Source organism: Falco punctatus (genome assembly GCF_963210335.1).
Source record: "Falco punctatus genome assembly, chromosome: 4".
Classification (NCBI taxonomy): domain Eukaryota; kingdom Metazoa; phylum Chordata; class Aves; order Falconiformes; family Falconidae; genus Falco; species Falco punctatus.
The window spans coordinates 61539006-61561562 of NC_137583.1; the positions used below are offsets into that span (position 1 = coordinate 61539006).

A 22557-nucleotide genomic window follows, 5' to 3' on the forward strand; every position below is an offset into this window, starting at 1 on the left:
TTTAGTCTGTGGCTGAATAATTTTCTGGGGATTCCTGTTAGATCTCCTAAAACAGACAAAAATATGTCATTATGAACGGTAGAGGTTTTGGCTGGGATAGTTCATTTTCTCCATGGTAGCTAGCACGGGGCCGTGTTTTGGATTTGTGCTGGAAAACGTTGATAGCTTGGGGATGCTTTAGCTATCGCTGAGCAGTGCTTACACAGCATCACGGCCCCCTCTGCTCCTCACCCCTCCCCACCAGCGAGGAGGCTACGGGGGGGGCACAAGGAGTTGGGAGGGGGCACAGCCAGGACAGCTGATCCCAACTGACCCAAGGGACATTCCATACCATTATATACCATAGGATGTCATGCTCAGTATATAACCTAGGGGGAAGGGGGGGCAGTGGTGGAGTGCTGGTGCCTGGGAACGGGCTGGGCAGTGGTGAGCAAGTGTTTGCATTTGCATCAGCTGTTTTTTCTGGAGTTTTATTTTCCTCTCTGAAATTTTTTCCTCTTTTTCCTTATAATTTTTAAATATTTTTTTTTCATTATTAAACTTTTTATCTCAACTGGCAAATTTACTTTTACCCTTACACTTTTTCCCTGCCCCATGAAGGGCTGGGGTTTGTGAGTTGAGCCTTATGGCCGCTTCTCAGGCCGCCACTGAATGGGACACCCCTATCCCTTGGTGTATCAATCAACCACTGCTCCCAGGGTGGCATCATCCCACCACTTATTTCATTACCCATCCCACCACTTATTTCATCCCACCACTCAAACTTTTAATAAAAATATTAAATAGCATTGGCAACAGTATCTGCCCTGAGAATGCCGCTAGTAACTGGCTTTCAATGCGACTGTGTAGCATCATTATTCTTCAAGCCTGATGGCCCAGTCAGTTTCCCACCCACCTTCTAAGCCCACCTCTCTCCAGCTGGGGTATAAGGACACTGTATAAGCCTGTCTCTTTGCCAAGGACAAGAAAGGTGACATTCTCTGCTCTCTCTTCTTCCACAAAAGGGAGGGAAATCAGGTTGGTTAGGTAGTTTGCCCTGGGTAAAGTCGTGATGGCTATTCTCAATCTCCATGTCGTTCTTCATGTGTCTCACAATGAAATAAATTTCCGTAACCTTTAGGAATATGCTTTGCAGTCTTTTTAGGGACTGAGGTCACATGCCACCTCAAAGTGTATCAGATACAACTATTTTATAAAAACGAAGATACTGATTTTACATACCCCCTGCCCCTAAGGTGTTTTTATACAGAATAACCCCTTCACGTCCATTTGAAAAAATCTTTACTATTACATTATTTCTATACACACTTTTATACATTTTTTCTGCTTTAAATATATACAAATAAAAGAAAATAAACTTTAGCTATAAGTTTAAAATATAATCTTTCTTTTAAAACCGGTATGTCTTCCTTTAATTTTCATGACAAAAGCTTCCACATGGTCAAGGTTTCAAAAATTCATCCAAAATTTTCAAAGATGATTCATACAGGATTCTGAAATGGCATAAAACAATGCATAACAGGATTAGATATGCTAAATCAATCATTGACTATTTGATTCTCAGAGTACAGCTACCACGTGATTTCTTTGATCCGTTATTCCATATTAGTTTAAATATTAAATATGCCTTTACAAATTAGTTTTGAAATAGCCGGTTTTTTCTTTCAACTTTTCCATTTTTCTGCTAATCATCTCTAGCTAGAGCATAATCTACAACAAGCCAGTTTAAATTACTATGTCAATTCAAGCACATTTTCTAATATTTCATCGCCTATTTAAAGAAGCCACTTTTCACAGCATTTTTACTCTTTTTTTCAAAAAAATAGTCAAATCCTTTACCAAGAATTCATACAAAGGTCAGTTTTCATTCTTTCACTTTCTTCAGTCTTCATAATTTGTCTCCTTACCTGTGGCAATTTTTTAACAAGCCCGAGCTTTCTAACTTATCCTTATTAAGCAGCTGCCTCCTTCAGCTGCAGGTACACCCATCTCAGTCCCTTTGTGACTCTCTTTTGTCTCACATTACTCCCTAAACAATCTCCAGGGTCAGCCCTGAAATTTCCATTTGGCAGGCCCTTTTCATTCTCTTGCACTCCCTGACACAGTCACTCACCCAGCCTTCCTAGTTGCATTCTCACGCAACAACTTCTAACACTGCTTTAAAATATCCTCAGAAGACAAAAATGGGCACTTTGGTCTTCTGTCAAAACATTATTTCACTGTTAACCACTATAAACTTTATCCTTCATGTAACTTCGGTAAAAGATTCTGTCACCTGTATTTCTCAAGCATTTTTTTCCTCCATATTTTTATTATTATAGTCCTAGACTGATGGCCCCAAGGAAGCAGGGTTAGACAGCCATTAATGATGCTAAGTTTGGGCATTCATCATGAGTCACCCAGACCTGAAATACAAGAGGCAATGCTGCGTTTTCACAGCAGTGCATCCGACACTAGGGCTCCCTGAATTCAGACTGCCATGGCTCCGTCACATGCTCCTCTTTATAGAGCTATATCCTTTAAGCCATGATGGAACCCAAAATAAGCTAGTATTATAATATACTATAAAATTAGTCTAATTAGGTAAGCACTGTGGTTTTAGACACAATGCTACTTTGTATAAATTTTATTTTGTTACAATTTATGGCTAATAAACCAATAGATCTGCAATGTGGGACCAGGTACCTGCCACACACAACAAACCATCATTCAGAACAACTGCATGCCTCCCCAAACAGGCAAATTTAAGTCAGTTTTACCAGGTACCTTTTTAGTGAATTTCTAGACAGGTGGCAGACAAGTCATACACAAAGTTAGATCACAAAACAATTCAAGAATCATTATTTACAGAGGCAATGAGAGTGTAATAAAGAGTTTGGGAAGCTAGATGATAGTATCTTCCCACACAGCTATCGGCTAAATCTGAATTCTAATACTCATGAATCAGAATACTAATCGAAGTAAATACAAAATATTAAGTAAAAGGTATTATTCTATAGCACATTTGGTTTTATAGAGCATGCAACATTTTTCTCTAGCCTCCAAATCACTACATTGACAGCTTTATTCGCATTTTTTTGTCTAGACATAAATATTTGCATTTTATAAACTAAACTAATGTGTGTGCCGTTACGCTTGAGGAAATTCTCTCTACATACAACATGTTGTCCAGAATTTTTAAGTGCACTGAACAGCATTTTAAAAATAATAGACCCACAGGGCCATCTTAAAGTGCTAACTCAGCTGAAGAGGGAAGACTAAATTACGATGAAAAGTTTTGCTTCTGAATTAGTGCAATAGTTCCTTGTTTAAGGGCAGCACTTTAATTACTACACCAGACAGCATTTTTATTTTTTTCTTTCTTTGCTAATATGTAATAGTTTACTTCTAAGTCTAAATTTAAGATGCTGGCACAGAATGCCAAGTCTCTTGGGAAATTAAAGAATGCAACTATTTCCTGGTATACCTGGGTATTAAATAAAATAATCCATCACGGAGTTATTATAAGATAATACTATTATTACTCTTTGCTTCTGAATGCATTAAGTATGAGTTAAAAAAACAGTAATCTATTTTAGCAAGCATCAGTGCAGCACTGTGTTATAAGGTTGTGCTCAAAGTAACGATCAAAGATCTAGCTTGCAGCATAGCATAACTAAAATTTCAGTGTTTGGTAAGTAGAATAGGATGATAAAATAGTCCACAAACAGCAGGGTACATTTTAGACTGTATATAATCACATATTGGTTATATATTCGCACACTTGTACCAGAGCAAACAGCCTGTCAGAAGACACTAGAGGCTCAGCCTGGTCCAACACTATGTCTATCTGAGAAAATGCAAACACGCTTTAAATTAGTCAAGCAAAACTTAATCACTGAAGAACTTCCTCCTAACCTTTTTTTCAGCATGAATTCTTTTACCCTTCTAGGAAGAAAAAAATCCCCAACATACCTGTACAAATACAAATCCTCCCAAATTCTGCAAAGCTGTGAGAGCGCTTCTGAATTTTGTTATCATATTACAATTCTGATTATTGTTTGAAAAAACCAACTTTCTATCACCATGCTCATATTCCTGATCTTTTAACTTTATCTGCAACTACCTCTTGGTTTTTTATTACGCAAAGGTGGCCATTCATGTATCATGAAATTAAAACACTGTGTAGGTTCTTATGCTCTTCACTGCCCCAACTTCTAGGCTGCTTTGTCCCTGTTCACTGGGCAGAGATGATCATATGGATTCATAGAACAATTACCTGTGCTCTTTACTGAAATTTATAGTCAGTAGTGCACTCAGATGGCAACAATTATTCAATTTAATGTGCCCATTTATTTAATCATGTTAAGATTTGCTTTAATTTCTCAGCCTTTCTACTGTCTTGATTAAAAGAAATACAAACCAAACCATGAGACTCTACTGCTCACCCTTCTTTTCCAGATCATTATTATTATTTTTTAAAATGTTTTAGTAGAACACCTAGCAACCCAACATTAAATGATTTCATGGCAAATAAAAAAAAAAATATTTGTTTGATTTTGTTTTTAAGCTAGGTCCCAAGTAAAAGAAATTCGTTCACAGCCAAGCAACTAATTAAAAGTCTATCTAGGAAGCAGAGTCCTAGTTTAGTTTTAGAAGTCCAATTATGTAGTGATTTTTAAAAATAAGATTTTTTTTTGGTTCTTTATCAATTTTATGTTACATGACCACAGTGTCTTCTGTGGAAACCACTCAGTCTTGACAGCAAAATTTCTGTGTTGTATTTACTTGTGCCAGACAGGAAATGAAGTGAAGGGCACACTAGTTTTGACTACCCACCTCCCCCCCCCCTTTTTTTTTGTTTATTTTTTAAATATAATTTTTCATGGTACACAACTGAAGTGGTACGTATATATCATAACACTTTCTGGTCTAGATCTTAAGATTATATATCTCTTTAAAGAGAGTTACACAATACTGTTTTGGCTTTGATATAATAGCAGATTTAAATGAATGAATACATATTTCGTTATCAGCAATACAGCTACTCTATTGTATTGCTCTGGATATCAGGCTTTTTTTTTTTTCCTCCTGGAACAGAACTGAATCGTGCAATATACAGCATCAAGTCATAACACATTCAAATTAAATGCAGAAAACCAAACTATATATGTAAAGATTGCAATCACAGCAAATGTACAGGCAGGAAATTTAATACTGTGCTGGGCTCAATACCTCACAATTTTGTTCACCCACTATTTCAAACCTTGCAATCATTCAGAACACTAACCATATTACGTAAATACAAAACGCAGCCAATTATTGCAGAGGGTATAGAAGAGGTTAGTGTTCATTTCCAACAGCACATTTACCTTCCAGTGCTGCTAGATTCTTCTGTGGCAGCATCCTTGCACGTTATCAGTTTCCTTTGAATGGCAGGTGCAATATCCTTTAGAAGTGAAGTTTTGTGCTTACCTATTTGAAATAAGATTATGCAGAAAAGTTGGACAAAAAATAATGATTTATCAAAAAAAACCTTCCTGCCTATTTCCATAAGTATTTTTTTAACGTAAAAGATAGTTTAATGAAATATTAGATATTATATTGCCTTTTATTCCAGAAAAACAGAATACAGAGATGAACCGTACAAATTAGCAGACAGTTGTATTTTTGAACTCACTATACAAAGATTGAATGTCCAAGCTTAACATAATTTGGGTGATATAAGCTTAAATCCTGTAGGAAAATGGTAACTTAACAGTGCTTGTTCAATTGCACAAGAACTCCGCTTTCAAAACAGCATATGAAAAAAGAAAAAAAAAAGTTTGACTGACCTTTAATTATGATCATAATGCAGACAACAGCTGTTATACTAAAAATCCCTTCAATATCTTCAGAGAGAATGCATTCCATTAATTCATTTAAAAATGACCTAAGGAAAAAATAAAGCAAGAATACATTATGAACCATGTTTTTTTCAAAATAGGACTGAACAGAACAAGTTTGTGATTATGCTACCCTGCCACCATAGCTTCAGAGATACCATGCATGACAAAGCAATGGTTATTGGGTAATTGAAGACTACATGCTGCTTCTGGAACTGAGAATATCCGAGTTAGCAGAATGGTAAATTGCTTGGGAAGAAAAAGTTTGTACACAGAGTAAGTAGCTGTTAAGAGAAATGAATAGCTTGTGGACTATTTTGGGAAAGTCAATCCATGAAAAAAATACTGGTTCTACTGGAATTCAAGTCACATAATTTGTACTGAAATTTCTAATTTAAATTTCTACTGAAGTTTAAAAAGATATGTTATACAACACCAATGGTTTGTTAGTAACTACTCATGCTCTTACAACTATTACTACTTGTAGCCTGATCAGAAACTGGAGTTTAATTAACATTTTGGTCTAAAATGAGAATCTCAATAATTAAAAGAGATTGCTTTCCAACCACAAAACAGTGAAGAACGTTTATAAAATAAACATAGCCCCAAAACACCTCCAAACTAAATTGTAGATACTGAAAGTATGGAGAGACTAACAGAACCAAAACAACTATTCATTGTAAATTCTAAGATAAATACTAACTCAATATGTATCTTAAGAGACTCACTTTTAGCAAGAGATTATAGTATTGTCAGCAAACTTTAGCTGTGTTTTGAGACATATATTGAGTTAAGAAAAACGAAACGAGAGTGAAGAAAGAGGTCTAGCAACCATACTAAACTGCAGTAGGGAATAAGGCAATACTACAGAATGAAATCACTAATTGATCATTATAGTGTTTATGGTAAAAATAACAAATTTAACTCAGAAGCAATTCTCAAAAACAAGAGAAAAATAAAAGAACAAGAGGGATAAAGCAGGAGATGGACAAGATCAGTAATCCACATACTCAGAGCACAAACCTAAATGCTGTGTAAAAAGTAAAAGGGGAAACAGAGCAGTAGATGTTACAGTAACTTTCTCCAAAACATTTCAAAATACCTTTGATAATAATATTATCTGTTACCAAAACCAAACACCATAAATACCCAGTTCCGTCTTTAACTGTTCTTCAGGTCTTTTCAGGTGGCAAGACATCAAAATGAAATACGCTGTTAAGACAAGAACTAACCTCCACTAGCGACTCAGTAAATAAGCTTTGTAGTAGCTCAAATATTGCTTCAGAGTGCTGAGAAAGATGAAACCTCCTTAGGGTCTGAAATAATTATTATGAAGTCGCTCTTGCATTGCATTAGTTTTGTTGTATCATTGTGGACCAACTGACCAAGCGTTGATTCCATTTCATACTGCTCTTAAATTGCTAACTGACAGTATTCCATTCAGAGTTTTGACTTTATTGTTTATCACTGCTTAGGTTAGTAAGCATACTCTTCAGTTCCATGAAGGAATATTGTAATTTTACTAACCTGTAATGAGACTCACTGCAGACTTAAAACAGCTGCCTTTCCCCACCTCCCTCTCAACTAGGGTCACATGAGCCTGCATGCAAAGATAAAACAGAACTGAACAGTAAGCTACTTACAAATACAGATAAATAAGAGATAACTAATTGGTTCCTGTACAGATAGTTCCCTACTAAAGGGCAGGATACTCACACAATTGGTCAGATATTGCCAAATCACTCAGCATTATCAGTGGTATAGGGACTGAAACTTAGTGCTAGAGAATGACCAATTAGTAACTCAAAACATAATAGATGCTGCAGAACCTGGTGCAAGCTGATTGTGTGTTCACAGCATGGAAGCTCACATCAGATTCTGTAATGCCATAGACTTTTGTATTGGTGAGGAATGATGATAATTTCTGAGATATTGAATGATTTGCTAATGGACTGATTATGGCCCTATCATTACAGATTAATAAAAGAAAACAGCCTTAAAAGCAGTCTCAGGCCTGAGGCACCAGTGAAACCAGATGAAAATTATCTCCTGACTTAGATCTTTGCACCAAAAAGATAAATACTAGAAGACACATGTTTGTTAAAGTATTCTTAGAAACAATCTGGTCCAAGCTAGCAGTTTTCTCTCTCAAGGTTGGACAAGATCCTCCTTGAGCATTGTAAGAAAAAGTTTCAGAAGAATTCATTGAATTTCTGCATCTCTTCTCAAAAGATGTGTGTAAAATATTTTTCACTAAAAGACAGAACCTCGATGGACAGCTGCTGCCTCACAGAACAAGATCTGGGTTAGGAAACCTATTGCTGGACTCTCTGGACTCCTTTGCTGTGTAAGTTCAGCTAGTAGAGAAGGATTGAGAAGAAAAAACCCTTATGACAGCAGAGACAGCGATATTCAATGCCTGTAAGATGAGGAAGTTAAGGACAGGAATTACTTGTGACAAGTCGTGGAGAATAACAGGACTTCTAAGGAATACATATTAGACCCTTGATCATTTAAAATAAGTCTGATGTGTATAGCCATGTAAATAAAAACTGAGTATGAACAAACTAAGCAAAATGAAATTAACTTATGACAATTTTAGAAGATATTCAGAGTAGCCACTAAATAGAGGAAATTAAAAAAAAGTTTAAATCTTACAAAAAATAATGATGTAACCCTACTTTGGGGGGCTTTTAGAACTCAAGATATTTTAAAGCTAATTTGAATTTTGTGATTTTAATAAAGCTACAGTACATTTTTCACCTCATTGAGGATGTTCAATTAAAAGATTAATGCTATTTCTGGTAAATAATTTATCTCATTTCAAGATTTCTATATTGAGGGGACTGATGTTTAAGTATCTTTTGAAAGAAGCAAGCCAAGATGCAAGATTAAAGAACTCATTTAGATGAGCAGTCCTGTAAAGAGGCAGCCCTCTTAGAAGCAGTTAAAAAGCAGTAAAAAAAAAATGGAACCACCACCACCCCCAGTCAATAGCGACATGGATTACGGCAGGAGAAAGGGATTATGAAGGAGTGCAGGTAAATTTTGTATCTAGCTCCTCAAAATTTATTTGAATTTAGAAATTAAAACACTGTTGACAAGATATAAACTGTTCTACATTAACCACAACCTTGGACAAATTAATGTAGAAACATTTACCTGACAAGATTAACTGACTTCATAATTACGGCCATTAGACTGCTTGAAAAAGGAGGAAGGCCTGAAATAGTCCTTGGTATAGTTAAGTCTTTCTCGTTGGAAGCCTAAAAAAGAGAAGTCCACAACTGTAGTAGATCAAGAAATACACCTATGCAGAAAATATCAAAGCAAATTTGTATTTCAATAATTATACTAACCAAAACCTATCCCTTAAATAATTAAAAGAGAAGAAATATTCACATGTATTCTTCGACTAGCCTTAATCCAATTGTGTTGCATCCAAATAAACAAAACAAATTTAAATGAGAAAGGCTAAAACTAAACCAAATAAACAGTATTTGTATCAAGGCAAATATTCTCCTCTGTTGTTCTGAACAGAAGTTACATGAAACTACATTGTTGGTCACTATTTATAAAGGCACAGCGTATTAAGTATAAATGAGTACCCTTTGTGTCTCCAAGTTTAAGTGTGCTTGCATAATTTCTAATAAAATAATGTAGGTGACAGTGATTTCCTGATTCCCTTTATCTGTTCTTCTTGGTATCAAGTTCTGAATAGCATGGCAAGTATTTAGTTAGAACTGAATTTGGATTTACTAGTACAGTAACCTAGGGGCTGGGAAAACCCCAGCTCAGATGATTTACTGTAATGAACATTCATAATCCGCGAGTACGAATCTGCAGTATCATTCAAGACCATAAACCTTTACCCTGCAGCATCTGTAAAAAGCATGCTGTCATTCTACAGCCCCTCAGCTGATATACTAATATTTGCAGGCAAATCTCTGGTATTGTTTCAGTTCCTTCCATAACACAGAATATCTTAGAAGCAGCTCTGTTGTACTCAGTACTTTCTGGCAACTGTTTATTGCTCTTTCTCCGACATATCTAGCAACCACAGCAAGTACAGCCTCTGCTACAGAAACTCTGCTCTTCCTTGTTAGTTCTCAAAGCTTCCAGTCTTACCTGTCATATTTGCTCCTAACACTACATGCATGAGGACTATGCATTGGGACTGTTACCCCCTTCAAGGACAATAAAAAAAAAAAAAAAGGCAAGCCGGGGCTTTTAGCATATACAGTAATCAGAGCTTCTTTCTTTACAAAGAAACTCAAATCAGTTATTTGGAAATCCTCTAGACAAAAAGCAGAGAAACCAAAAAAACATGCAGTACGAGAAATGGATCTGTATTGAAGCAGAGAATGTGTAAGTGATCAGTGCCAAGCACGACATCAGCCCATTTTGGAACAGGATTACAGAACCCTAGGAGACAGTTCCAAGGATAGGGAACTGGAATCTGTCAGAGATCAGTGGTTCATTTCCTAAGTTCCCTAACACTGAGTGAGACAAGGTGAGGTAGGTTTAGCACAACCTCCCTTCCTCCTCTTCTCCCTGAGCTTTTATTGCTGAGCAGAACATTGTATGGGATGGAATATGCCTTTGGTCAGCTTGAGTTGTCTGCCTCAGCTGTGTTCCCTACAGCCTGCTTGCCTTTTTTTTTTTTAGGGCAAGGGGTTAAGGGAAGAGAGGATACAAGCATTCACAGTCTGCAAGTACTGTTCAGCAACAGCCAAACTAAGTGATGTGTCCTCAACAGCATTTTAGCCACAAATGCAAACTGTGGCACCACCAAGACTGCTGTGAAGAACATTAACTCCTTCCCAGCCAGACTCAGTACAAAACCACATAGACAGAAGATCTCAAAAAATGTCATTAGTCTCCAACACTGCCTAATTTCTAAATTCTTCTGTCAGAGGCAAATAGTGAACTAGGCACCGCGATAACTCTGCTCTTACACAGCTGTATTCATAAATCTGAGAGATGCACCATAATACAAAATTACAACAAGTAAAATTTCCTGTTTGTTCCATACCAACACACACAAAGTCTTCATCTGCAGTACAAACATCACACTTTTTGATCATTGCTCTGTTGTTCCAACATAACTTTAAAAGCAGTTAAGTGTAAAAAATAACATAAAATAAACTCATAAACCCCCCCCCCCAAAAACTAACTTTACCTTCTGTAGCACATGATTTATCTCTGCTACTATTGCAGCTAGGAGAGTAGAAAGCACACCTTGGTGAACTGCTGGCCAAGAAGAATGCCAGAACTGGACTGCCTGTATGAATTCTCCAAGAGGCACTTGAACAGACTGAATCAACTAAAACCAAAGAAAAACAGTTCAGCTTTTTCACATTGCTTGAGTATAATTTAAATACTTCAACAAGTTTCTCTGTGAAGAAATGCAGATCACACCTGAAAGCTATTGAGGTATTTAAGCCACCTGGGATCAGACAGGGAATCAGCAACATGTTTGGGAAGTCTACTCAAATTTGAGAGAAACAAAAACAATTCTTGTAATGAAAAATAGAACAGAATGTTTTTCAGAAGTCCTGAAAAGCAGGCCATAAAATTTTCCAGTGATCCACCCATCTCACTACTAGCTTCTTTTATAGCGGAGCCTAGATAACTTTTTTGTGAAGAGAGGTTTTGAAGAACTTTAGTACATCATAATTATTTTGAACTGGATATAATTCAGACAAATAAAGAAAATAAAGACAATTCCTCCTCCCTCCCAAGACCATGATTTATATAATCAAACTTTTTGTTCTAGATTGAGAAAGTTCATTTAATTGCAGGTAAGATTAATAACCTATGAGTACTAGCATAGCTTAGGATCATTGGTAACAGAACGCATTGTTCGCCAATTTAACAGTTTTTCTGTCATGATGAAACCAACAATGGAAAAAAAAAATCCAAACATTGGTAACTAGGAAACTTAGAAATTTTACCTGAAAATTTAATCGGATGTTGACTCAAATAACCACCACAAAGTGTCTAATTATAACACATTTGCATAAAAAGTATGGATTGACCTACACATTAGGTAGAAATTTCAATTGTAATTTGATACCTGAATCCCTTCTTCTGGCTGTTTGTTGAGTTTGCGTGCCACACATTCTAAAACTTTCTGGAAGACTGCCTGTACATTGTGAAAAAGATTTGCCACTTCATCTGTCTCAGTATTCTGAGTTAAAGAAGCTTCAATAATTTCTTTTAGAGCCATCAGTAACACTGGGGCACAAAAGTCACCTCTCTCTAGAGAAACAGATAAATACCACAATATAAAAAAACTGTAATGAGATATTCTTTGGGTACAAGCTTAGAATGGAACTCAGTTATATACCATAAATAGCCAAATTTAAATAGTGCTACAATGACGCCTTCCAAGGCACGCTGATATACATGTAACTCAATATATATATATATTTATACATATATTAAAACCAATTTGCATACATATAACCCCCTGAATTATATAGTAATAACTGGAATCTAAGAGCAAAGAAGAAACACTAGTTATCAACACGACATGGTTCTGGGCCAGTTCTCTGCTTGTTTTCAATCCTCTGAAAAGCTGCTGTGACTTCTAACTGTATTGTTGGTATTAGCTAGCATAAGCAGTAGACATTTTTTGACAAACAGATTCCAAAATGCTAAAAGCAATAGTTCTGCTAGTGTAAGTCAGCTAAGTATACGTGGAGATGTTTATGTTAGTGCAAAATATTGTACCTGTTTGTATAACTGAAAGAGCGATATCTAAAACATGTGCTTGAAACGTGAGATTTCCAAGGCCAATCATTATGACATCTTTACACACTGTCAGGTAGGCCTAGGAAACAGATGCAAAAGCATGTGAGAAAGAAAATTGATATAAAGGAACTGTTCAGTAAAATCTAAAAATAATAAAACCATGAAATCTTAGCAAAGTTGTCCTGAAAGCTGATGCATCTACTTGGAGTTACTCAGTTTACAACCTTTGAAAAGCAGAAGTTCCAAACACTTCTCCATAGCTCTTTCCTCCAGCAAACAGTTTCTCAAAAGGCAGTAAATCCTCTATCTTTTTTACTCAGGCTCAGATCAGAAGCATTGATACTTAACATTTACCAAAACAGAATATGAAGTCTTTATCTATCTTGAGTAGCAAAATTAAAAACCGCATCCAAAAAGAGCTTTTTGCTACAGACACACAAATGCTACATACTAAAGAGATTACAGTACTAATGTATAGACAGAGTAGAGAATTTTTAACCATCCTATTATGTATACATGAGCTGGGTTGTTCAAGGCACTGACTGTGACTAAAGTTAGACCAAATCTTTCCCTTGACCAAAATCTGAAAGGACCCATAGATCAACATTAAAATCTCCCTTGGGTTAAGTGGTATGTCAGGGGCACTTAAGAGGAAACAATTCAGAACTACACTTAAAAAACCAAACACATTATATAATCAAATGCTTTCTGTGAAGAGCAGATGAAGGTAAGGGGTAAGGGACACTGTCAGTGATGACACTGGGGTTTGTGTCAGAGGGCCCATCAGCCTCACACAGCAGAGCAGTGGCCTAATGAGAACAGCCCCCATGTAAAGCTCTGCCTGTAACAGTAAGCGCTAAATTGAGTAACAGGCCAAGCAGAGGACGGGTGAAACGGGAAAGAATGGGATAAGTCATGGAGAAACTGACAGAGAAATGTAAGTTGAAAAAGTAGAGAGACTCTAGTCCCCTCTCATATACAACAATATTAAAGAAGCAACTAATTTTTAGATATATGGATATTTTGAGATAAACTAGGTCTGCTTTTAATGCCAACATTATTACCAAATATACACTACAAACAATTAAAAAGCACAATCAATACCTCATTCCAACAAAAAACAGTATAAAAGGTGAGAAACAAATAGGAGCTGCTTAACAAGCATGTGGCTTATTACAGGAGATGCAAGAGCCTGGATTCTCTTCTGGACTTCCAGACAAGTCACATCAGTCTTTTACACCTCAGTTTCTCCTCTGGAAATAATGATGAAAATGGACTTTAAGATCTACTAGTAAAGATCATTTTGTTTCATTATTGGCTGTTCAAGTAATGTGTCAGATTAGTTTACAGGTGACAGCTGCCTATCTTATTGCTTATCAATAAAGTTTGTGTTCATTTCGTGTTCAAACATAGGAACTTGATTATAAACATTCTGATAATGCTGGTAAAGTGTCCCTGTTTTGTGTCTTGTCTTTCTATTATAGAAAGTTGAGTTCTGTGCATCTAAAATTTTGATAAACAGAAGAGCTTTGGTATGCATACTAAATGTTTCATTCATAGAGAACAGACAGTAGCATATAGAACACACAAGCTACCTGTATCGGGCACAGCTGCAACACCTATCTGAGTTTACTATCTCTTTATACTTTTCCAGAAGCCGTTTGGCTGCTGCAGCACAATTAGAGTACAAGACTGACCTCATTATTAAATTGCCAGGTAATTCACACCCTACCTCTCTGCTGACTTCCAAAGATATGTTCTATGCTTCATTCTAGTGCTGAGTCCCATAGTGAATTCCCCAGGGTATAATTTTACCCATTTCTTTTGCGAAAGCAGGAAGGAAAGAAAGAAAGAAAGGAAGGAAGCAAGCAAGCAATTAGATCTAAATCCTCTCTTGTAATCACACCACCTTTCTGGTCCTTTAAGTCATCCTCTGTTGTGTTATTCAACACAATGTATGCAGCTGCAGTGATTCTGTAATTTCCAGGACCTTCTATACCACAGAAGAGCAGGCTATTAAGTGCTAGTATACCACGCAACTATAGCTTTGTTTTCAGCCACTAATTTTCTTCTCCTTTTCAGAATTGAGATTCAGTGACAATCTTAACTCTATGTTAATGCTTTTTTCATAAAACAGCGTAAGTATTACCTTCATTTAGTATGGGGGGTGAGAGAACGAGGACAAGAATTACTTGTTAGAAGCCTAAGATTTTAGACACCCAGGTTACATCACCTGCTGTGCCACAAGTTTCTTGAGTGGGCATTTTCACAAGTGTGAAACATTAAACATATTCCATCCTCACTTCAACAGATATGACGACAATATATATTATGCACTGGTGGGTGGAAAAAGTCTAGATAAGAAAAAGGTATTGTTGATGCCAAATACTTGATTTAATTGCTAGGGTACACGCAGTTATACTTACATATTCTTATATTTAAAAAATATGAAGGTTCAAACAAAATCAAAAGCAATTTAGAAAAAAGTGTGACTTTAAGCAATCAAAGGAATACCAAAAGTACAAAACTGTAACCTCAGAATAATCAGGACTGTTTCATTAGTTCATTCACTTGCTGGGCTCCAAAAATGCCAGTGCACTCTGTCAGTATACGATTGAATATATATATATATATATATATATATATATATATATATATATGTGGTTTTTCAGATTGGCAGCAGTTTAATTTATGTTATGAGACCTCTAACCTGGATAATTAATTCAGAAACATTATTGTGTTTTGAAATGCCATCTTCTTGATCCCTTGCTAGTACAAAAGGAACAACTTGACTTTCTACCCAAGCACCTGCCTCCTTCAGAAGTGGGAGGTAATCTTTTCCTTCTTCAGAAAACTGTGGGGGGAAAAAAAAAACAAACAAACAAACAGAAGTTGTTTAATAACTGTCTTTCCAATTTTTTGGAATTTCCTTATACTTTCAGCTGCAACTCCAGCTTATACAGAAAGGTATAACCATACCTTGTTCTGAAGATGAATACTCAACCTGCAAAAGAGGCTGAAGGCTCTTAGGGCAGTTGCTTGAATCCAGCTACCAGAACCTGCATCAGTTCCTTTCAGAATTGAGCCAAGAACCTCCTGAAATATCAACGTCTATATTTATATTTCCCAGAAAATCCTTTCAAATGTTTCTTTTCTCAGCAGCTTTAAACAAGAGATTTTAAAAAACAACAACAAAAAAACCCACAAAAAAAGATCCCTAACCCCCCAAAACCAATAAGCATACTTTCAATTCATTTCATTTTGCAATGCCATAACTGGTTTTGAGACTATTTCTTATACGTACGTTCAAAAAGTCAGGTCCCTTAATGCTCTCAACACTAGATCACATCAATTTTGAGACACCTAAAAGTGACAAGCTGGTTAAAATCTACCTTCTACAAACAATTCTGAACTAATATACTTCTAGTTTAGAATATTGGTTTGAAGTACAATTCAAAAAGAAAATCTTCTATAGAAGAGAAATGAGGATCTCTTTCTATAGAAGAGAAACTAGGATCATGAATCTTAAATATTTATTCCTGTGGGCCTTTAGTTTGACATAGGCAATATATGATATTAGGCACTCTTTTATAAGCACTGTTTATGGTAAGGAGAATACTACCTTTGCAGCACTGAGAATTTTCAAAAGCTGTTTCAGTTTCTTTTTAGGAACAGAGAGCAGGTAACCACGATTAACAGGATGAGTCAATAAATATTCAATGTAATCAACTGCTAATTCTGGCTTTGATTCCTGTGTTACATGGATACGCACTCGTCGTTCAGATGTTTTAATACTCTAAATGAGAAGAGGGCACAAAACCAGTAGAACACTGTTAGTATCTTAAAACTAATTCCAAAGCAGAATAATATGGCATTAAAGAGGCTTCTTTACTAAAGAAAAAAAACAAAAAAGCATGATGCCTTTATGTAATCTAGCAATTCCTTAATTCTTTGATGTATGTATGTATATGCACACCTTTCTTGGGGTTAGCCTGTCAGACAACCAGTCACAGGCTAATTCCATAACATGTCCCACTTGACCCCAGCGACACATGCAGTCTATCAGGGTAGAATATTTGCTTTTGTCAGCTCCAATGTCAGTATTTCTGAGTCTGGAGATCACACCACAGCTTAAAATCAAACAAACAAACAAACAGAGATGCATTAGCTTTACATTCATAAGTGAAGAAATAATTCAAAGAAAAATCAACTAGCATAGTACCAAAAGATTCACCAATGGCTCAAAGGCATACTTGCAGCTCGTAAGTTTTACTAACTTATCAAATTTGTTTAGTGGATTAATTTATACAAATGGGATTTAATACATCAAGCTGTGAAAAATTAACAGTTACAGTCAACAAGAAATTTCTTGTCATTTGTATTTTGGATTTAGGAATAGTACCTGAATGTAGGAATAGCAGCAGGGGGCATAAAGGATGCCAGAACAACCAATGGAGTCACACAACGCTCATCCTAGGATTAAAAAAAAAAGTATACTATATGATGCACACATACAGGTACACACACGCACACAAAACTAAAGAAAGTACTTTTTCAGTATGATTAAATTATCTCACTTTAAGGACGTCCTTTTTTCCTTAGAAATGGAACTGAAAGAAGCTCCTAACAACATGTGGCTTGCAATATGAAACCTCCGATTCTTGTTCTTAGAGACCCAATTATCAATTATCTTATCATTCAGCTTTCTGACAAACTGTCAGAAACACCACCATGACTAATTTTGGTTCCATTAGATTAATAACCATTGCAAAAGAAATAACAGCTCTAGCTTCATATTTTTTCTGGTAGTGGCTAATACTCAATTGCATAATCACAACACCATCTAATGCCTCTCAAGTAACTAGTGCCTTAAATGAATATTCATTCACATCAGAAATTTATAAAAAATACTCTCAAGGAAAGGGTGCTTATATAACAATGGTAATGCAAAATACACTGTAAGTCACTACAACACATCATAATACAAGGTCTGGACCACAACATAGTCTCACTTGGATTATATAGAAACCAATCTACGTGAAAGACTTCAAAAATAGTGTATCTGTATGTCCAAGCTTCACAAATACAATCAAATGAAATTACTACCTACATAGGTATTTCAAGATCTAAAACCTTTTAAAGATGATTTTTGAAGAACATTAAAAAAATATATTTGCAGCTTTTCAGGAAAGAGACATGCTGCTTCAGTCTGCAGCTTTTAGAAACTAAGCCTCTGATGACAGGTCTTTTTAGATCCAAGCTGATTACTCACTGTAAGAATATCAAAGTCAAAGAGGTTGCTTGCTAAAGCTGGATATCTCATATGCTCACCAGAAACTCTCAAGAGGGATGCTACATCCTCTACCAAAAAGATTTAGAATGTCTTTTGACAACTTCCAAACGCTTTCAGGGTAGAGACAATATGTGGTATATCTGTGCTGCAGAATCTTATGTAGTAGCGAATTGCTTTCCAGTCCCTGATTATCTTAAGAAAACTTGAATGTTAAGTATAACAGCCAGCATAACTCAGTATACTTCAGTACAAGAGCCATAAACATAAATGGTGTCCAGTAGATAAGCCTTCCAAATGCTCTACAGGGTGCGGCAGATACTATTAACCACTATTAAAAGATAGCATCCTGAAGAATAACACTGAAACTAAACAGATCAAGGAGACTGAAAATACAAAATGACTGGCTTTAATTAATTGCTTATATCAAGCCCAAACAACAAGTAAGTGCATCAAAAAATCATTGGAGTAGAATCAAATTAGTGGAAATCAATCATAAGGAAGCAAAAAAGGAGCCTCAGCTGCTTCAGCTGTCTGTTCCAGCAGCCAGATCATAGTAAGTGGTGGTGCTAGATGAGTTTGGGGAGGGAGCGAGTAGAAAACACATGAGGACTGTCATATACATTGAGTATTTATTCTGATAAATTTATTGTGCTATTTATGGCACAATTTTCAGTTACCGATTCCTAAAAGTTTCTAAAACATTCAAAAGAATAGAATCCTATAAAAACATTAAAAGGGGAGCAATTTATTGCATAAGTATTTCAGTGTTGACTATTTAGATAATGGTTCATCAGTCAGATACTGCAATTGGAGAACAGCTTCTATCCAATTCCAAAAGACTTGCTATTGTTTATGGCTTACAGCAACAATGAAAAAGAATTCCTAATGCCATGAAGACAGATAAAAGACACAATACATGAAAGCATCTGAAGAAAATACAAAGCACTTACAGGAAAAGTTAGGTTTTCTTTACCTTAAATACTTTAAAATATTCAGGAAGTACAGAAGCAAATTTTCTGACAGCATAAGATTTGGCACCTTCATTGTGATCTAGTGCTTTCTGGATACTTCTCCAGAGAATTACAGTAACCTCCAATAAACTTGCCATGCTGGCCACATCATTTATTGACAACACATTATTCAACACCTGAAATACAAACATTTAGATGATACTACCTATTTTAATCTAAATTTGCACTTGAGAATATAATAAAGTTTGAAAAAAACATGAAACTTCATTTCACAAAACATGAACCCCATAATTCAGTCTTATATATATAACTTGAGTCATCTTGATATGTTAATTTTTTTTATTAATTTAATTGCAAAACCAAACCAATTTATAATTAGTACTGGAATTTGGGAAGTATTCATTTAAAATAAGCTTCATACTAATTTCATATATCTAATTCTAGCTACTTCACCAAATTTCTGCTGTTGCAGGGTAGGAAACCACCATATTGGCAGTTCTCCCCTTCTAATTCCACAGATGCCCAAGGACTTTTCCTTTACATTTCTGTCATATCATTAACTGCCCATGTCTCAAATCAAGCACCACAGGAATAAAGTCACCAGAATTTATCATGAAGTGGACTTTCTTACGCTTGTATTCTCCTTTTCATCATCATCATCATCACTATCACGAAGACTCTCTTTCATTGCTTTCTGGATGCAGGCATTCAAGCAGCGCCGAATAGTAAGCATCAATTTAGCTACATTTAAATATAATAAGAATAAATTAGACATTCACTATTTGTTAAGAATGTTGATAGTAAATTCATCTAAGTGTAATGCTGGAAAGTCAGTATGAAAAAGCAGGCAATAGAACCAGAAACACTTATTTTTTTATTATTATTACTTATAAAAATTAAATTATAGAGAAAAAAAGAAAACATTTCCTAGTCAAAGGAAATTATATAAAACACTTTAACGTTTTCCCAGCAAGCATGAAGAAGAAATGGCAACATCATAATCAGGTCCTATAATTTTATTGTTAAAAAAGAAATCTACTAAAAAAACCCCAACCAACCACCATCTTACCAAACCAGGATCAGAGGGAGCTCTCACAACTCCTACATTCATCTAGCATAGCTATTAATTTAATGACCTGTGTTTCATCATACATCCCCTCTGATGTCAACTCCAATTTTTTATAAAAGATGTAGTAGCCTAACCATCGTAGTCCGTAATGAAGAGCTCAACCCTTTGCCTTTTATCCAGAGATATGTCCACTCTAGTGAAGGTATGACTAGAGATACACTAGCACATATTTCAAAACTACCTTATCCAGTTAATCAGTAAAGGGGCAAGGACTTGGGTGTTTTACCCAAGTCACTCCATCCTGACTACTTTGGTTTTATAGTATCAGAACGCCTCTGAAAAAAAATTTCCCAATTTTTCCTGGTTCAATAGCACTTTTACAAAAAGCAGCTATACTCTGTGTAGCACATACCCCTTCTGCTGAAAGTTTCTGAAGTTTTTAATAGGAAGGAAGGCTTTTTAGATTTTCTCTGAGCAACTTAAAAATATTACAATATTTTTCACCTGCTATAAAATGTTCCATGTAAAGATCTCAAATCACTTGAGGAACCAGGGTATTTCATTTCACTATTTCTGCATTATAAATAACTAATACTTTTAGGGTACATACATGTGAGGAGAAAGGGGAAAAGAGATCAGATAGCAACACTGGTTACAGAGTACAGCACCCAAGAGCAGAAATGAAAAGCTTTGGTCTCTTCATTGTTGAAAAAGCTTATGTCTGTTGTCATCAGGGTTCATTGCTGCTGTCAAGAATTTCAAAAACTACAAACTATTATCATACTAAAACCAACAGATCTAGCAACAACATGATAGAGAAAAAGTATAAAAAGCAGTGACATGCTATGATATTAGTATATCCAAAGACTTACAAGGTTTTGTGCTTTACCTATATTGGTGGGGGCAGTATATTCATAAGCATATTGATAGAACTTTCTAGCTGCTGCTGAATTCATCTGGATTAGAGTAACACAGCGCTCACACCACACATCTTCAGGTTGGTTAATGGGAAAGAAAGAGTTGAATAAGAGATTCACTAAGCGTCGTGACACAGGCCGTGAATCAACTTCAAGACGAGTCAGAAGATGCTCCATGGGACAGATTTCCCAGAACTTTTAAGAATGAAAAAAAGATAAAAGGAGTTAAAAAACCAGAACAAAACCAAGTCACCCTTATTGTGTTGTCCACATCAAAAGTGTCAATAAATATAAACAGCATTTTAAAAAAAAGCATACACATTTTTAATTTTTATCAAAACACCAGCATTCACTTGAGGGGTCAAATATTCCTGCAACAATACTACTTTACTGTTCTGACACACCTCTAAGTCTCCCAGTATCTCTGATAGACTGGTAAAATTCTGTTTCAAGCAATTCCAGCTCAATATTCCTGCAATGCTAATGCAATTCCATAGGTAGAGGGGAAAATTATTTACTCTATAAGCATATCACTACAAAATATAATTTTTTGTCGTCATGCGTCATGTTTCACATTCTCATGATAGGACAAAGTAGGACCAAACTACCTGCAAGTATGATATACACCCTAAAAACCTGTATAGAACAAGACCCTTTCCAAAACCATCCCAAACCATAAGTGCATCCCATCATTAGCAGAGCTCTAGCTTATTCATAGCAGTTATTGAAAGCTAAGAAAATCAGAAAGAATAAATAGCTTGTTACGACAGCAGTAATACTGGTGTATGTATGCTGAGTAATACTCACATCTGTAATTTTTGTGAGATCCTGAATTATACTGTGCACTTTCAGATAATAAAAAAACCACACAAAAGACACACCACCAAAAAATAAAGTTTCATGGCATTGAAAAATATTGAATTATATATTTGAATATTGATATATTTGAAAATATGAAAATTTCATTCTTGAGTAGAAACAGCTGGAGCAGCTAATTATCATGTGATTTCAAACCATGGGCATTCCTACTACAGTTATCATAAAAAGAAGGTCCTTGGAGCAAGCATTAAAGTATTCCCAGGACTTACCAGAGAGATCTATATTGCGACTTTTAAATAAATAGAAGTTACTGACAAAACATTTAACACTTTTAGTATTTTTTTTTCCTTTTATGTAAATCTGATCCTTCGTTTGGGAGATCTGAATCTTTTTCTACATAAAAATAAAGCTCACAGTAGATTGAAGATACCCATTATGCCTAAAAAATTAATTAATACCTAAAAAAACAATCCCTGCAGTTGAGAATTATCTCTTTGTCTTTAATGGCAGAAATTCAGAGTAATTGAGGAAAGCTGAAAAGATCGTTTGCTTGAACTTTCATACTGAATAACAAATAACTTTTAAACAAGAATTTTTTATACATTTAACAGCAGCATGAATACTTTTTTAAAAGACTGTACACAAAATAACAATGTTACAAAATCAATTTGAAGCATTGATGATATTGAATACAAGCTAAAAAAACCTGGGTTATATTTCACTATACAGATAACTGATACTGACAGATCAAATCATGACTGTAGGTGCCAATCCTTTAAAGTATAGGTGTTGTATCTTATGAAGAGTAAGAACTCAGTACAAGAAGTGCTGAGTGGCTGTGAGGTTACAAAGTGATGTAGAAATT

The 22557-nt window shown here is 35.5% G+C and overlaps 1 protein-coding gene across 3 annotated transcripts in view; it reads right to left on the reverse strand.

Annotated features, from left to right (window-relative positions):
- Positions 1-1264: 1264 nt before the first annotated feature.
- NCAPG2 (non-SMC condensin II complex subunit G2) overlaps positions 1265-22557 on the reverse strand; it is a 51492-nt gene continuing 30199 nt past the window's right edge. For 2 of the 3 annotated variants that reach the window (XM_080385836.1, XM_080385837.1), the window contains exons 14-28: positions 20846-21068; positions 19519-19628; positions 18890-19063; positions 17026-17096; positions 16600-16753; positions 16246-16419; positions 15603-15719; positions 15334-15477; positions 12603-12702; positions 11944-12128; positions 11047-11190; positions 9027-9130; positions 5814-5911; positions 5352-5454; positions 1265-1493 (exon numbers count right to left, since the gene is read on the reverse strand). In XM_080385836.1, the coding sequence (XP_080241962.1) occupies positions 1442-1493; positions 5352-5454; positions 5814-5911; positions 9027-9130; positions 11047-11190; positions 11944-12128; positions 12603-12702; positions 15334-15477; positions 15603-15719; positions 16246-16419; positions 16600-16753; positions 17026-17096; positions 18890-19063; positions 19519-19628; positions 20846-21068 (1953 nt within the window). In that variant the 3' untranslated portion in view covers positions 1265-1441. Of the gene's footprint in view, positions 1494-5351; positions 5455-5813; positions 5912-7391; positions 7465-9026; positions 9131-11046; positions 11191-11943; positions 12129-12602; positions 12703-15333; positions 15478-15602; positions 15720-16245; positions 16420-16599; positions 16754-17025; positions 17097-18889; positions 19064-19518; positions 19629-20845; positions 21069-22557 lie in introns of those variants that run through there. The other variant, XR_013927884.1, reaches the window with a different exon arrangement.